Below are 17,702 nucleotides of genomic sequence, written 5' to 3' on the forward strand. Positions count from 1 at the left end.
ATATAAAATATTAATGGCTGGAAATGGCATCCAACCCAGTTCTATCATTTGCCACATCCCAGTCACCAAGTGGCATGGAACTGTGCACCGTTGAGGCCTCTTCCCTTGAGATGAGCCGAAAGTTTGTGCATTAAACTAAATAGACTCTGAGTGCTTTCACTTTACTTCCTAAAGTAAGAATTGCTCATGCATTTTTCAGTGATATTTTAATATGTTGTAGTCTGGCTGGTTTAATTTAAGTGGGCGTCAAAGGTCACAGTCTATAGCCTGCAGTGAGGTGGTGGGATTTGTTGGAGGGCATGGGTATCAAACTAATATAATGATTAGCTTATTAATAAGATGGTATTAGTTTATATTGATTGTCCAATTAGGTTTGCCCCTATGGTATAGACTTACATTGTGCCTAAAGTGCATGAGTATAACTTATTCTTTTCATATTAATGGATGATTGATTGACTGTAGCCTATCCTGAGGAATATTTAGAGCCCTGGGTTAATTGTCCATGGCCACATTTCTGATTGGCTGTCAATAGGCCATTAAAATAATCAGGACACATCACACTACCACTGTTCAGGTTTTACTTTTAATGGCCATCCTAAACCCTTCCAGCCGTGGGTTAAACTGACACCAAACAAGCTTTAAAAATGAATGATTTGATCACAGCTTCTCCTTTTGTTTGTGTTCTATGTAAGGCACTACAATGTTTTCTGTTATATGAAAACAGTACATAAAGCCAAGGGTGCAATTTTTGAGTAGCGAACACCTCAGCTCAGATTTGGTGCCTTTAGCTTACTTGTTGGTTATGTGTTATTGTCAGGAAAGTGATGAACCAGTTGATGTGTTTAACCTAAATGATTAAATCATTGAGCTTATTAGAAAACATAAAAGTATTTGTCTGTAGGTGTGATTATGTATAGTAAGGTGATATAGCTATATGTAGTATTGTATAAATATTGTACAAAAATTTTATCATTTGTACATTTTTTGCTTGACTGTATTTGCGACAGTTGAAATCAGTCAAGTTAGTCCTTAGAGTGCCTTGACAGGTAAGTGGCATATGTGTATGAGCGCAGGCCACTAAGTCGCCAGTTTGAGTCTGGACACTATGTCGCAGGTCTGTTTGTGTTTCCTGTCTGCCTATTCGCAATGTGCGTTTAACGAAAAAAAAAAAAAAAATCTTAGATTTGAAGACCAGTAGTTTGATCTTATTGAAATTGATACTTAACATTTTTACCTAAGACTATTCAGGGATTGGCTAGCAGAGCTCAAATGTAAAACATGCCATTTCTACTCCGACTATACAGACTTCAAAAGAGCTAGATGTGCATTTAAACCAATAAAAGTAACTTTGCTATTCAGCATGCAACACAAACAACGTGCAAAATGAAGGAGACCACACAAGAATTTAAGGTCATATTTTCTGGAATGCTTTTGCTTGATTTTTTTTTTCCCCTTGCCAAAGTTGACTTCTTTTTCATTTTTTTTGGGTCAATTTTTCTAGCTTTTTTTTTTTTCTCCTTCTCTCAGAGATCCAATTCAAATTGTATTTTTTTTTTCCTTTTTTGATCATCTTATGAGCACCCCATTCCTCCATCTTTATTGGCAAAAGCAAACATGCTAGTAAATTAGAAATTCATTTTTTACAAACAAAATACATGAAGAAAATACATCCACATCCTGCAAATATAAACAGTAACAAATCCAAAACTATTATCCAATAAACATTTTACATTTTTTACACTATTATGTGATAGTAACATACACAAGATAGTAAAAAAAAAAAAAGTGGGAGACCTTCTGTGAATCCTCACTTAACACTAAAACCTGCCAGTATAGCTTTGTCCTATAAAACTGCCAGTGACCTCATAAAAAATAGAGAAGAGAAAAAAAAAAAATCACATTAGCAAATCATCTTAGAGTACAAAGGGCAAAGCTTCCACTTTGCATTGCACAAATGAAACACATTTTAAGATAAAAACATCAACTCAAGGGTTATAATATGAAAAATTAGGTCACTGACAGGCCAATTTTTAGAACAGTGAGACATGCAATCCAAACTAGCAATCAGTGCATGTTGTAGGTGGGAGGAAATTCTTAGTTACTGACTATCCACATGCTGGGAGAAATCTGTCTTTATATTTACAGGCTGATTTCTTCCTGCATGACTTTATAAATAAGCAAGACTATTAAACGTTAACTGATAGCTCTCCTTTGTTTTGCTGTTTCAGTCTGACTGGTTACGTTACTGGATATAATCAGATGAATTGTGATAAGTATTCAACATGTCAAGCATGTAAATAGTTATTTAAGGAAAGCAACAAAAGTAAGAACTTTCTGTAATGTCAAATTTGTATTATGTTATCTTTTCACATAAACTTCAATGAATTTTATTCCTCCCACCTTGAGGATTCTGAAATACAGTTTCTGTAAAGAAGGCAAAACATAAAGCTTTGTGAAGAAACGTGCACATTCTGGTTACACTTGTACAGTGGATTTCAGCTCTGTCTGACAACATTAAGATGCAGGCAAAGATGCATGACTCCCTGTACCTTTTGTCAAAGTGTTTTCAATAGCTCAGAGCAGCTCTCTTTGAAGAAAATGTGCTACTTAGATGACAAATTTAGTGAAATAACAAAATAAACTAAATTAGTAAATACAAAATTCTTGCAAATGGGCAGAAACACTATGTATTCTTTAACCTTTTCTGCCAACACGACCTTGCCATTCATTTAAAATGACAGAAAAACAAAAATCAAAGTACAACACTAATTTCTCTTTCAAGCATTTACAAAATTTACAAAAGTAAATCACAAATTGTGTAAAAATTCAGCAAATGCTGACTGTGTAAGGCGAAAAAAAAGTTTAATTGTTGAGATGTGTATATCTCAACTGTTCAGTATTACATTCAAACACCTGTCTATAAATCTTGTATCCCTTACATGGGTGATCTGATACTTGTCCTGTTAGGCCTTTTGGATGACCAAATAAAACAAGTGAGCAAAGTTACACACTCTTAGAAAATGTAGGACACCTGTGTGGGTGTTTGTATTTACACAGAGTGGCACTAGACATGGAGTGAACAACAAAATATAAGATGGGAAATTTGAATATGTACTACGAGACAGTATCTGGGGTGCATGGACATGGAATTTGTAAACATTGAGTTTTTCTATTGCACTGGTTTCTTCTCTACCTGTAATGGCTCTAAAGTGGTCATGGTATAGTATCAGCGTTTCTGGGTGCTGAGCAGGGTGAACTGGCTGAGCTTGGTTAATTTAGGAAGACATTAACATCAAGAAGCCAGCATGTATTCATGCCAGCACTCACAGACACTGTCAAAAACCTTTAACATTTTGGGCTGTCCCATACCAAAACACACTGAGCAAAATGAACTGGAAGGTAGGTACAACTCAGTGGATTTATGCAGTGGAAAAATAAATATCTCTCTTGTTGTAACAGAGAACATCTCTATTGGTGATGGAATGACTCTCCCCGAACAGAAGACAAGATTTTTCAAAAACTGGTGAGAAAAGATTTTAAATACAGTATGTATAAAAATACCTATTCACAGTCAACACAAAAGTCGTGCATTACCGATATTTATCATCTGGTAAGCACACCGAAACTTACATATGTTTTTCTATCTATAAGAACAACTTAATATTTATCTCTCTCAGCAAAAGTGAGATGTTTTAAATAAATATTTAGTCGAGGGATAGAAAAAGTGTCAGCCCTCTAAACTTCTTGTGATGTACAATAAAGTAAAGACTTTTTAACTTTGATTAGATTCTAAAATTACTTAGAATGAAAATACTGGAAAGGAAAACGTGAGTTCTGTTGCATTGATTTTATCTGCATGTGGGGAAAAAATGACCACCGATTTTGCTTGAGAGCAGGCAAAGACGAATCACAATGCCTTCATCGTCTCCAAGATCGGCTTTCATACTCATCGTCTTCATCATCATCCTCCTCCTCCTCTTCCTCATCCTCTTCCCCAGGCAAGTAAGAACTAGCTTCCTTCTGTTTGAATGAAAGAAAACAAATCTAATTTTCTATGTTTTTTGACATCAGTGATTCCTAAAACTGTTAGCTATTACAACCGTTACCTAGGAGGGATTTTGGGGGGGTTGATGCAAATCAGATTGTTCAGATATGTCTAATAAAGTGGTATTTTGAATTTGTCAGCACTAAGAGGATGTGTGGAATGTCTGCCTCAAAGTCTATTAAAAGTTTCCTGGGGAAGATATTTAATAAGTGACACTTATTGGACTGAAGGGAGAAAGGCTTTGCGAAAACATATTCAGATTCGTTACAGATTCCAAAAAATTCTTAAATGCATATTTAAATGATGTTATCGCTCCTGGAGGTCACAAAACAAACTTACACATAAGGATGACCACAACCTCAAAAATGTGACTTTAAACATGAAATTACAGTATATTATGAGGATTTCACCTGACAATAATGCAGTTTTACTCAAAGGGCTAAGATGCTCTTAGTACTGAGAGGCCTGCCCTGATTTTCCTTTGGGAGCTGCAGTGAAAAATTCAGAAGCCCTGGTAAGAAATGTACAAGTAAAATCTGGGAATATACGTAAAACTTCCGAAAGCTTCCCAACTCAGAACTTTAAGTTTTGCTGTGCATGGATGTCCTATTCTGCTTCCAAGGCCCTATATGTTACTAAGTGATAAAATCATATGTCAAGTGCTTGGATTTGTGAAGAATGCATCCTACCGCATTGTCCTCATCTTTAACCTCTTCCTCCTCTGGCTCTGTTGTCACAGAGGGTGTCTTGGGCTTATACCAGGAAATCTGAAGCACACGACCTTTGAACTTGGCTCCCTGGTTAGCTGCCTAGAAAACAAAACAGCAAGTCATATGCAAATGAAAGTCATACCATACCAGCTTTCACTGGGTTGTACAAGTAAAACGAAAAAGGGGAGAAAGAAGAAAGAAAGGCAGAGACAGACTGGTCTCATTTGGAGTTGTGTGACTTACATTCTCTGCTTCACTTCGTGTTTTAAAGGTCATGACAACACTGTTCGCATCTTGGTCACGGAGATCCTCGATTTCACCAAATTTCTAAGATTACAGAAAAGAACATGAATTTCAGAGTAACTGGACAATAACCATTTAAAGTGTGTGTAACAGCTTATCTCCTGAAACACAGTAATACAGTCCTCACCACAAAGTGAGGCCTCAACTCTTCTTTCTCCTCCTGAGTAACTCCTATAATAGCCAGGGCTCTGGGTCTGTGGTCAACCACCATGCGGTTCAAGGCCCCACCACGAGCCATAATCTCACGACTTCGGCCCCTGCCACGGCCTATGGGCATCGAACCGTGCTCCAATGCCATCTTCCCTCGACCTCGACCTCGACCTGTTGATGGCCGGATCAGACCCAAACGTGTCGCCTAAAGGTTGAAAGAGGGGAGGTTTAATGTTATAGAGCTACTGATTGGCTGCTGTTTGGCTCAGTACACACAGACAAGAATATATGGGCGCCACCTGGCTGTGTTAAAAACAAATTATCTGAATAGATGTGTAACTTAACCAGACTGTGCAACTTAATGCTGTGCAAATTAATGTAAATTACACATGCCAAATTTCAGTAGACACTTGACTCTGCTGTCCTGTCACATACTGCCCTTTACCATTAGCGGTCAGTCCTGCATTTTTGGAGAGACATCTCCTTGCTTCCTAACCACTCACAACCACTCTCTTCCATTTGTCCCTCCCTCACTTCTCCCTCTAATTGTCATCCGTCGATTTTCTTACAAGGCCCAGAGGCTCAAACTTTAATGAGATGGGCTCCATCAGGGTAGGACCTGTGTCTGATTTGGCTTCGTTAGCGGCTGCTCCTCTGGGCTTGCTTAAGTGGCTGCAGTTTAATGTGCAGGAGGGTTGGGTTTGGATGGATGGAGGGGATATGCATTTTTAACAGCTAGCTAATTTGGGACCCACGGGGGTAGAGGGGGGAAAAAACATGCTAGGCAGGGTGTTGCTAACAAAAGCTATGGTCTTGTTAGGCTGATCTTGACAATGAAGTCTGTGTTTGTGTGTGCTACTAATGTGAAGAGAAGAAGGGACGTGGTCCAAGAGTGAGGTGACTAAGAGCTTTGGATGCAGCATAGACCTGGGTAAATTTTTTCCTTTTCATGGAAAAAAAACATAAATTATGGAAAACAAATAGCGATATATTTTATTTTACCTTATCATCTTGCATTTTTATTACTTAGTGACGGTTGTATAACATATACATTATATAACATATATATTTAGTGAGTTTTTACATGATTATTAAGTTATGAAATCATGTCTCTGAGCATCAGGACATGGAGCGGTTACACACATTTTCTTCAGATAAAGTTTTCCATAGTTTATGAATTCTTCATGGCCCAGATCTGAAGAAAACTTATAACGGCTTGTAAAAGCTGATCTGCTGTAACTGTCAGTTTTGTTGCTGTTTGGATCTGTTTTGGAAATTTACACAGTGTGCAAATATTTGTTTCCGCCTTTGATCCCAACCTGTCCACGTCTGTTATTTTTCTCATTTTAGAAACAACAGTATTGAGTGATACAAGTGAATATCTGCTCACTTCTTGTGATGCATTTCCTGATATCACATCAATTTCAGACTCAAGAAAAATGCTGATGATCCATGTTTGCAGTGCTGCTAGCTATCTTTTCCGATGTTTGGTCTGTTGTTGTGTATTGTGTGTTTCTGTGTGTGTGTGTATTACCTCCACCTTAAGCTGCCCTAGTTTTTTCTTTAGGTCTGATGTGTCTTCTCCAGAGCTCATCTTTTTGTGAAAGTCCAGCTCTGCATCCAGCAATGCCTTCTGGGCCTAGACACATGTCATGGAAATTGAGAAATATTTCTGTTCCCTATACACAGAGAAGTAATTAAAAAACTGACAATTTCAAGACAGACCCACAGGCAAGGTCTGCAAAAATAACCCAGCACCCAAACTCTGTTTACAAATAAGACTAACAGATATAATCAGATCACCTTTTGTGCACACACTGCCCAACAAGGTGTGTCAATGAAAAATGATCAAATCATTAGCTGGTGATGTGTATATATTGAGAGTTAAAAAAAATCTACACACCCAGTTTCCATGCTGAAATTGAAAGAAAGCACTACATTTGACTGTCCCTGTTTGAAGGAGATGATGCATGTTACTAGTCAAAAGGACCCAAACTTACATCATTCATGGTCTTGGGCTGGCTGTGGTTGCCTTTGGCACTGGAGACCTGGGAGGCAGGGTTCATTTCATTCTGCAGTTGGGTGATCTTGTCCGTCAGGTCCTTCAGGGTCTTCATGATGTTGGCTCTCTCTTCAGGCTTCATGCCCCGGTTCTTTTCCAGGCGGTTTATCAAGGCCTGGAAGAAGGAGGATAGGCAGTGAGGGAGGGAAAAGCTGGGCACTGGCAGAATACAGGAAAAATAAAGATGATTGGACGGGGCTGTTAAGGCCTGTTTTACCTTCTGACACTCAATCTGTGTCTTCAACATCTCCTGTTTCTTCTTTCTCATGTCCTGCTGGAGTTTTAATGCCTCCTAAAAGAAAAAAAAGTGCATATTGAAATACACTCAATAAGGTGGACAATACACTACTGTTGGTGGACATTTTAACTCTCAGTAGGAGCTTGCCTCACTGGTAGCCCTGAGAAAAACAAGTGGCTAATCCTAGCTCTGCTATTCTTGTAACAGCCAAAAAACGTATTAAAAAATTAAGCTACATGCCTGTTTCTTCTTTAGGACTTCCTGTGCTTCGAGTGCTTTTCCTGTTTTCCCAAGACTCTTTGAGGACGACTTGAGGGTTGTGGAAGTGTAAGGGCCCTTCTGGGTGTTTGTCAGTGGAGGTGCCACCTAAGTACCACACAGAGAGCAAGTGACACATTTATGCCATTAAAATGGGATTGTAGACAGCAGTAGACACAAACACATATTATAATGTACTATCTCCAACAGCTCCTAAATGAATTTCACATGGCGTATACATGCAAGCAAATGATTGATTCTTCTGTACTATTGCTGACTGGTACAGCAGACACAAACAGATCTGTATAGAGTGAGAACACTAATGTTGCATAAATTAACACATGAAAAAAAACTTCAATGCCATAATTCCATCCTGTTTTACACAATTCCTTTTGATTGTTTGAGATTATTACATTTGTTGAGCCTTGTTCTTCCAGAAGAATTTAATGGCACTGGCTGAAAAATTAACACCACCAGCTGTTTATCTTGATGAACCAACCAACTGACATTCTTCTTTTTATGATATTTTCAAAGCTGGGTTAAATGTGTGTTACATTTGGATGGAAACTCACTTACTGATGACAAAACTCTTTAAAATATCTTGGCATTTCAAGCATGTTAAAACAAATCCTTTTGGAAATGCCATTTCACCTCACACACTCTCACACATGCATAAAGTCTGCAACATACAGTGACAGTGTCCGTGTTTGGGTTCAGACTGTCTGGCTTGGTTGTAGATGTGGTTCCGGCTGCTGTGGGCAGACGATGCTTGAGTGCAGTCTTGTTCAAAACATAGGCAGCTGGATTGTGCTGCTTAACAGCATGTAAATAAAATAAGGAAAAGGTAAATCAGACAAAAGATTTCAGAAACATAGTAAAATGTAGACATAACAATCGGAGTAATCTCTGTACTAACCTTATGCACATTGCTGTGCTGTGGCCCCTGGCTGGGTGCTGATCCAGCTACCTGGCTTCCTGAGCTCTGATCCTGCTGCTGAAGCCCTGTGGTGCTGTTGCCAGGCTCACGGTGCCAGTACACGCGGATGAAGCGGTTGTTGAGCACTGCCTCTGTGTTGGATATGGCCCGTCTGGCCTCTTCATTCTTTGTGTACTGAATCAATGCTGCCTCAGGGTCTCCACCAAATGCAACCTGGATTAAAAAAAAAAAAATAGTACACTAATTAGGTATGAAATTGATTTTTCTATAGTGCCGAATTTCAGAAAAATGTATTATCCAAAGTAGCAGGACATTATTAAATTTAAATATTTACCACAATGAATTTTGGTGTTTACATTTTATGTCACACACAGTAATTTTGGTGCCTTTAGTGAGAATCCTACTCAATATTTCTGAGGCATCTGAAAAATATGCTAAATTAAATTAAACTTTTTGGTAATTTAGTTTTCCATAACCCTCACTGTTCTACTTGAAATAACCTTGGCTATACACAATGTTGCATCCTACCTGTATATTGACGATGGTTCCAAACTTGCTGAAGTGCTCATTGAGCTTTGTGATGTTGTTGAGCTCACGTGGGATTTTGCGCACCTCCAGCTTAGTGTTGACATAGTGATTCTTCTTGGTAAAACTGTTCTTATTTTGGTTATTAAAGTTTGGCCTAAAACAGAGAGAAACAGTCTGTTGTTGTGCCATTTTAGAATACTGCAAGACACAAGCTAGTCAACATTTTGGTTAAAATCACCAATGATGAATGTCAGTAAATGGAACACAGACTGATAGGGTGAGTGTCTGTCTTATAGGAAATATACAGTTATATTGTCTCTCCTTTGAATATCAATATTTCAGATGGTAGGGAAACCAGTGTGTGTGCGCCATTGAATCCTTACTTCTCCATCCACGGTTTTTTAACTGCTGGCCCCTCAGTTGTACTGGGTGCCATGGTTCTCTTCCTACTGTCTGGCTCTGTGTTGAAACGGGACACGTTACCTCCAGGAGTGCTGGTTGCAATGGAAGGCTCTGTCTGAATCACTATGTTGGCAGCTAAAAATGTCCATACAAACACAAACAGAGAAACAATAATAATAATGAAGGACTTTTCCAATTTACAGTCTGTAAAAGTAGGAAAAATATGAGCACTAAGAAGGGCAATACTTGCTACCTCTGGAGCCTTGTCCTTCGCTGGAGGTCAGGCCGATGAGATTGGAGCGCTGGGTTTGCACACGAGGAATGAACTGACGATACGGGTTACGAACTGCTGCAGTCAGGGCGGGTGATTCTGGGTTATAACCCTCTGGATCATAGTTATCTAATGTGTAAAAGTGAGCACACCCAGATAGGCTATTAGCACCGGTCATACAAAATATTCTACAGTATAGTCGTGCAAAATTTTAAGACCACCCATGAAAGTAAGCCAATAATATCTCAAATGCTTATACACTTTTAATGCCATAGCAGTATGCATGTTATAGTAAATCCACTTTACATGCAAAACAGATAAAAATAGTTTTAAAAAGCAATGATTGTAGAGATCTAAATTCTGGGTTTTCACAGGGGTGGTCTTAAAACTTTTGCACACGACTGTAAATAAAAACAAGATACAAAATCAAATTACACAATAAAAAGCATAATCAAAATAATCAGTTCTGGCAAAAAAATACTTAATTAGTGTTAAAAAGAGCTTTGCATAATAATTAAAATAATTATACAAGACCAACAAAACATAATAAAATGCATATATGAAAAGATAATAAACAAAGTTATTCTTTTTATATTGAGAGACAGCTTAGTGCAACCAAAAAGCAAAATTTAACACTTAGAGTTTTATCAAAGTTGAATATTTAAAAAACAACAAAAATTATTCATGAGAAATATTATGGGAAACACACTCAACACAATAAGATGCAGCAGAGTTGATGTTAATTGCTTGGAGCTTTGTTTCTTAAGTTGACATATAGTGCTACCCTCTGGACAATAGCTGTTATTGCAACCTGGCAAAATCCATGTACATCACAACATGCACTAAATTATCATCAACTTAAAAAGTAAGGAATAACAGAAACAGGGATATTCAAAGTCCACAAAAAGGAATTTAACCATCACTGACTTCATCATTATAGTTCAACTTTATAAAGACAATCTAATCAACTTAAAAAAAAAAACAAACAAACAAAAAAAAAAACTAAAATTACAGGCAAAACAAGAACAATCATGAATAAAATGGAAAACATAACATCAAATGAAAAGCCACAGCAATGCTGCTTCCAAACACACAGCCCCAATCTGAATAGGAAAAGCATTTCTGCTTACATTCAGACTGGACATATTGGGGTCGAAGAGACACAGATGTAGAGGAGGAAGCAGGAGGTGGAGGAGTAGGAGGAGGAAGAGTAGGTGGAAGCCCCACACCAGGTGGTCCGATAGGAGGAGAAGAAGTGATTGCAGATTGGTGGTTGGGGGTATCAATCCCACTGGTTACTATTAGTGGGGGTCCTGAGGGAGACAGAAGCTCAAGCTAATGTCTCAGGTACATCGCAGGTATGACAGTGAGTCTTTTTCATGAGAATCAGGTTTGAATATTACAGGGATGGTGTCAGGAAGCAGAAACCTTTATTTGATGCCAAATAAGTATAAGTATATATTTACCATCTGATTTATAGTCACAAAAATCCACAACCAGAATATTACTTAATGAAGCAGTAAAACCATATTAATAGTAATTTTTTTTAATCCCACTCTCCTTTGTTTTTCAAAATTCACATTAAAGTGAACTATCAGTGTGTTCATTAACTCATGTTCATACTACCATATATGAAAGAGAAATCATTTGGGAATTTTCACTGAAGCTATAGTTGTTCACAACATAAACAATCTTCTTTCAGATTTAAAATGCAAAAACGGAACTAAAGAAATAACTTTCCATTTCTCCTTACTTGTGCATGTGGAACAAAAGGAAGCTTATGTCTCAGACAGATGGCAGACTCAAAACAGCTCTCAAGCTCACACACACCATCAGTGAGGAATATACTGATTTCATAATACATATATGAAAAATCTAACTACTTAAACTATCCACTCTTTAAATAAGTAGATTAGGCAAAAGAAATAAAAGACAATAACAAAAAAAACTATATAGCTGAGTCCAAGTTCAGTGTGTCAATATGTATCATGGGGCAAACAAATACTTAGGAGGAGAGCCATACTACCTGCAGCACTTTATTAAAGTCATAAGATGCTTTCATTGCTGTATTAGCCATTGGAATCATTACTACTCACATCAAATTGCAAAATATGCAATTTCTGAATTAGCCATTTATGACCTACTACTTACCGGTCATGGGGAAGATGCCTGGTGGTGGTGGCTGGCCATAGGGTGGCAATGAAGGCATCCTGATGGAGGGAGGTGGTTTTGTGATTGGGGGCATGGGCATGCCAGCAGGAGGCATAACAGGTGGGGGTGGAAATGGAATCATATTTGGTAGATTGACATCATCCACAATGAGGGGATCATTGCCATGATCGAATGGGCAATGGTCACCGCGGACACAAAATCCTTTTTCTGTGTGGGGGAGAAAAGAAATTGTTAACAGTCAACTGTCAAATTATCAAGAGATTCAAATATAAAAACATAAAAATATGTAAAAAATATTAACAAATGGGCAGAAATAAACAACATGAAATACTGTCTTGGTTCAAAGCAGCTAAGACGTACAGTGCATGTATTTACCCTACAGTCTCATTAAGGAGCTGGGTCCCTAGTGGCTCTGTTTGAACACCGTGACAGAAAGCTTTGTGCTTCAGGGGCAGTGGGTATGTTTAAACCCTTTTTAATGCTTTTCACTGGGGAGAGGTTAGGGAGTGTGCTAAACAGTGGTCATTAGTGATGACACTAAGCAAGACAATCAATAACTCTCATGGGAACTAATGGTAGCATTTACGTAAGAGAGTAGCTTTACAATAATCACATCAAAAACAGGCTTAAAATCAACTTGGTCTTTATGGCAGGAAAAAAGCTGCATCTTTCATTGTGATACCAGTTTTCACTGCCCAGATAATATATTTGGTAATACAGTGCAAATTACTAAGGGACCATAACAAATAAAAGGCCTCAAGATAGAGCAAGCAATGAAAGGAAGACCTGATAGAAAGCAGGGAAAAAGGGTAAGGAGAAAAATATGATTCCTACCATCATAGTCCCTGCAACGCTGTTTGAGTGAAGCACTTTTGTTGGTGAAAGGCTTCCCAACACTATCTTGTCTCTGGGCGCCATAGTAGCCAGACCAGCTATCTGTCGTGCTATCAGGCAGGTGAGCTGGTGTTGCTATGGGAACACCTCCAGCTCCTGAGACTCCAGTGGATGATGAAGAAGATGAGGAAAAAGGGTGCGGAGGTGCCGGCAATGGCAGGAGAGGCGATGAGTGCTGCTGCTGGGAATTGGATGTGGTGGAAGAGTTGTAACCATCTGCATCCTTTCTTTCCACTTCAAATTTTGATTTGAAGTCTGTTAAAGGCAAGCAGAAATATAAAGGTATTTCAACGAAACACAGTAAAGTACTGAAAGAGCATAAATTTAAACCCTGCTAGCTTTTTATAAATAGCTGCTATCCCATCATGTCAAACGTGCAGATTAACCTTGTGGGTAATAAGACCAATTCCAGCCTGTGTTGTTGAGTCCCCATTGATGCGATTGCAAAGCTGTCCACATTGTTCCTTAAAGATAACCACTCCCAGGAACAGTGCCAAACAATCCACAGAAAAGAAAATAATACAAATGGCTACATCGACAAGTCCCTCCACAACAATCTTAAGCACCTTGCAACCAGGATGTCTCCAGCAGTGCCTCTGCATCACTAATCCACAGTTCAACTGTGCTGACAGGAGCTTTAGGAACTTCTACACTCCTGGGTCTGGTCCCTTGTGCTGATGTTATTGGCTCTGTGGGTGGGGTGTTACAAAACTTTCTCACCTCTGCCTCCTCTGTGTTCTCTGTCTCTGCTCTTTCCTCTGCTGCCACTCCTACTCCGAGTGCGACTGCGGCTCCGGCTGCGACTCCGGCTGTAGCTCCTCCCACGGGGGCTGCCCCTGCGGCGCTCATGGCGCTCCCTCTCGCGGTGGGAGTCGCTGCCACTTTTCCCATGCCGATCAAAGTCTCTGCGTTTGCGCTCTTCTCGTCTCCTGTCGTCGCGGCTTCTGTGTGGTTGATGAGATGGGAATACATTTGAATAACTATGTTTATGACTGTTTTAAATCAAGAGTCAGACAGCTTGCCAGAGGGATTTAGCAGGAACTGTATCTGTATCTATTAATATGCACCGTGAAATGAGTTCTCAAGTGGTGGCCTTTATTTAACTGCACAGGAGAGACAACCAGGCTTTTAGCTGAGACAAGTTGTTATTAGAGGGAGGCTTTAAATTACAGATTTGCCTTGTTCTATCAGAATACTATCATATTTTAGTGAAAAACTCCAGATCTGTTCCAATGCATTTTGTTAATTTGCTTTTGCTTGCTGTTAACCAACGTTTTCCAATCTCTTTCACATTAAAACTATAACAACGTTTCTGAAAGGAGGCCACTGTTAAAAATCTATAGGAAGTGTTGATGATGTTGTTGGGTCTTCTTCAAACTAAAAGCAGGACTAATGAGACTTGAAACTATACAAAATGCAAAAGAAAGCAGTAAAAATGAAGGTGCTATGTATTGGAAATTTCAACATGAGACGTTGGATTTACAGAATATCTGCATATAGCTTTTGCTTCGTCATTAACCTGATCTGAAACATATTCCTCAAAGCCACAGCCATACCTGGACTCGAAGTCAGAGCGGTTTCTCAGGGGACTTCTCCTCCACCTGTTTTCTCTCTCCTCCTCTGGAGTTTCAGCCTTGAGGTAAAAAAAAAAAAACAATAATTTAAGTGACCCTACATTTTTTTTATATAAAGATTTAGGTGTAAAAAATGTAATCACAAAATTTCTTGTCAGTCAGGAGAGAATACTGATTAGAAGTCAAGATACCATAAAAAAAGTGTCACTAATTGAGACATTTACCATATGTCTTGATCCATAACCCGATAAAAAAAAATCTAAATTTAATTTTTGCGTCATGCTCTAATGACTTATCTTCAAAGCCACTTTAAAGATGGGACTAGACTCATTTTTTTATAGGATAGTTATTTATTCTCCAAAAGTAGCTGCTTTTTACAAAGACGTCTTACCTCCACAACATCAGATTTGATTGGTGTTGGTTTGACCTCCTCTTTAGGAGCTTCCTTAGCAGCAGGATTTCCCAGGTAGTTCTTGGTTGTCAGGCATTCAAAAAGTTTATCGACAAATCCTATTGTCTCTGCAATGACAATATTAATCATGTGAAATGCTAAATTCAGTGAAGTGTGTAACACTTCCCAGTATTCATTACCAGACCCATTACACCCCTGTAAACACATTGCTGTACTCCTTTGATTGTAACAATGTACAATTAACAAGTAAAACCAATAATGTGAGGAAAGAGAACACAGCTAAATCAATAATAATTTGTGTAATTGCTGAAATACTTTCAAATAATCCAAAGCACCCCCTGCTGGCCAAATTGGGCAAAGGAGAAGACATATAAATACACACACACACACACACACACACACACACACACACACACATTTATATATATATATATATATATATATCCATCCATTTTCTATACCTGCTTATTCCTTAACCAGGGTCACGGGGATCTGGTGTCTAGCTCAAATTATAACCAATGTGCTCTGAAGTTTTTTTTCTAACCGGACCTTTGTAAATTCCATAATGTCATTGGCATTGGTTCCAGTAGGATTTGTGACATAATTGCTGAGCAACTACTGTCAGTAGTGATGCAAAAAAAAATAAATGGCGTTCCTGCATGGTGGAAATAAAATTTGCATATTGCTTTGTGTGGAGTTCATACCTTTTTGTAGGAAGACATCAAGCTGATCAGCACAAAGTGCTTTCAGCTCCTTCTCTGGTTTGTCCTTCTTCACAAGAGCCACCACATAGTTTGCTAATGCAGAGGGATCAGCATCACATCTGCAGATAAGAAAATATACAGGTTCTTAATGTCAACTATTCAGTATTTATATGCCAACAAGTGGTGAGCATGGTTTAGAAACACTATACACACACACACACACACACACAAAGCCCTAAGGAAACAACTATTTTTTCCTAAATTGGATAAATATGTAAAACCTTTAAACAACCTTCACAGTCACTTGAATTGAAACAACAAAAAGATTAGATAATTTGAAATAAAACAACAAAAACATAAAACTGACAAACAATATGTGACCACAAATTAGCAAATTGCAAAGAGATCCATTATAATTTTTTTTTTTTCCATAAAGGCTTTTTTAAATTTTCTAACCTTTATTCAACAAGATAAATCCCATTCAGTTTAGCAGTGCCTATGGCAGCATGATAGGTTTCCAATAGGACAATACAACATCAAACACATAAATAAACACTGGTAAACACCAGGAAACAATATAGAAAGACTCAAATAAGCAAAATAAAATATTAAATGCAGACAATAGTTTATGAAGTGCCTCTTTGAGCAAAGGGTGATGTAAGACCGTATCATCATCTTAACAATGAGTATACAACAGGTTCGATGCACAATAACACCTATGTAAATTATTAATATAAAGAGAGAATTAAGCAGGGCAGCATGGTGGTGCAGTGGATCTGTGTCTGAATCCAGACAAAGACATGCAGAATGGGGTTAGGCTAACTGGTGGCTCTAAACTGCCTGTAGGTGTGAATGTGAGTGTTAGTCTGTCTCTATATGTTATCCATGTGAGTCCATAGGCTATTTGTCTAGGGTGTAACCTCTCTCTCACCCAGTGTCAGCTGGAATTGGATCCAAGTTAATTATATTTAGAAACTCTAAATATGATCAGTTTGGGCTCTTTTTGTAAAGTCAACCCCATCAAGAGTCCACTATCAGTGCTAGACCATCCTCACATCAACACTTCTCATCGCATGTTTAAATGCATCATTAGGTATTTACGCATTGGCAACCAGTTGTAATGAAATGATTTGATGAATTTACGTTTAAAATGCCAGAAGAACGTGAACGAGTCAAGTTGTGTAACTATGGTGACTCCAGGAGCAAAAGACATCAGCTATAAGGTACAAAAAGTCAGTAACGTAAAGCCTGATGTTCCACATTGATTCAGCAGTTTGCTATTTAAATCACAAGTCAAGGCAGAGAAGAAAGCTAAGCTTTATGATCGGTGCCTTTGTAGCAAGCCATTCATGGCTGTGAGAAAGTTACATTAGAGTGAGACAACTAGTTACGTGTCTGGTTTGTTAACTAGCTAACGTTAACCTGAAATACCAGTGCGACAAACAGCCCAAACAGTGCGTAATTTAAGTCATTTAGTTAATGAAAAGTCCTACAGTCTCGGGTTGCTGAACAAGAAAAGCTAGCGGCAGTCGTGGCGAGCTAACTCGTGCAAGAATTTGCCATCATATTCTAGCAAGCTCCCATCGATGCCACTGGCTAGTTAGCTAGTTAGCATGCGAGCTAAATGTCATTTCACTTCAACACTTACATTGGCTCCAGGAGTTTTGCCAGCCATGACTTCAAGGCTTCCACATTTTCTATGATCATCGTGAGAACGACTGTAATACTGATTATAAAATGGAAGTGCGTTGTGATAACCCTACTTTCATCATCTAAAAATTTATAAGCTTTAGGGCCTTCTGTCTGTCTTCTCTGGCAGGTCGGACAAAATGTTTTACGGCATGGCAACACAATTCAAATTGTCGTAACGCAGGCCAGAGAACGGACGTAATAATCACCCCCTTGTCCTTCTTCAGTCCCTATTCATTAAATTCATACCAGGGAGGCTACAGCTGAGCATTAAAATGTGTAGTTTTCCAATATATTTACGACGCTGCTGAATGTCCTAGCTTGCAAGATATCTAACGATACGACGCTTGAAA

General features: G+C 38.5%; 1 protein-coding gene across 3 annotated transcripts; it reads right to left on the reverse strand.

Moving 5' to 3' along the window:
• Positions 1 to 1,517: 1,517 nt before the first annotated feature.
• On the reverse strand, positions 1,518 to 17,685 carry rbm27 (RNA binding motif protein 27). Of its 3 annotated transcripts, none has more exons than XM_026327802.2 (21): positions 17,309 to 17,685; positions 15,661 to 15,779; positions 14,936 to 15,063; positions 14,527 to 14,603; positions 13,691 to 13,914; positions 12,911 to 13,225; positions 12,056 to 12,283; positions 11,035 to 11,217; positions 9,887 to 10,033; positions 9,615 to 9,768; positions 9,232 to 9,385; positions 8,683 to 8,916; positions 8,457 to 8,579; positions 7,749 to 7,874; positions 7,488 to 7,562; positions 7,209 to 7,385; positions 6,743 to 6,847; positions 5,186 to 5,413; positions 4,999 to 5,082; positions 4,735 to 4,854; positions 1,518 to 4,020 (listed from the first exon to the last, which is right to left on the reverse strand). In XM_026327802.2, exons 1-21 carry the CDS (start codon positions 17,365 to 17,367, stop codon positions 3,919 to 3,921), a joined length of 3,162 nt encoding a protein of 1,053 aa, XP_026183587.1. In that variant the 5' UTR covers positions 17,368 to 17,685; the 3' UTR covers positions 1,518 to 3,918. The 3 variants fall into 3 exon arrangements, with proteins under 3 accessions (XP_026183587.1, XP_026183588.1, XP_026183589.1); XM_026327803.2 differs by having other exon boundaries at positions 8,457 to 8,576; positions 17,309 to 17,684; XM_026327804.2 differs by lacking the exon at positions 11,035 to 11,217 and having other exon boundaries at positions 17,309 to 17,684.
• Positions 17,686 to 17,702: the final 17 nt, after the last annotated feature.

This window comes from Mastacembelus armatus, chromosome 14 (assembly GCF_900324485.2).
Source record: "Mastacembelus armatus chromosome 14, fMasArm1.2, whole genome shotgun sequence".
Taxonomy (NCBI): Eukaryota; Metazoa; Chordata; class Actinopteri; order Synbranchiformes; family Mastacembelidae; genus Mastacembelus; species Mastacembelus armatus.

Excerpts from the sequence above, each read along its gene's own strand:
- rbm27 (XM_026327802.2), bottom strand. The coding sequence starts at position 17,367 with ATGATCATAGAAAATGTGGAAGCCTTGAAGTCATGGCTGGCAAAACTC. Across the intron at positions 15,780-17,308 it reads GCAAAACTCCTGGAGCCAAT|ATGTGATGCTGATCCCTCTG; the intron begins GTAAGTGTTGAA and ends TCTTATCTGCAG. Across the intron at positions 11,218-12,055 it reads AGGCATCTTCCCCATGACCG|GACCCCCACTAATAGTAACC; the intron begins GTAAGTAGTAGG and ends TGTCTCCCTCAG.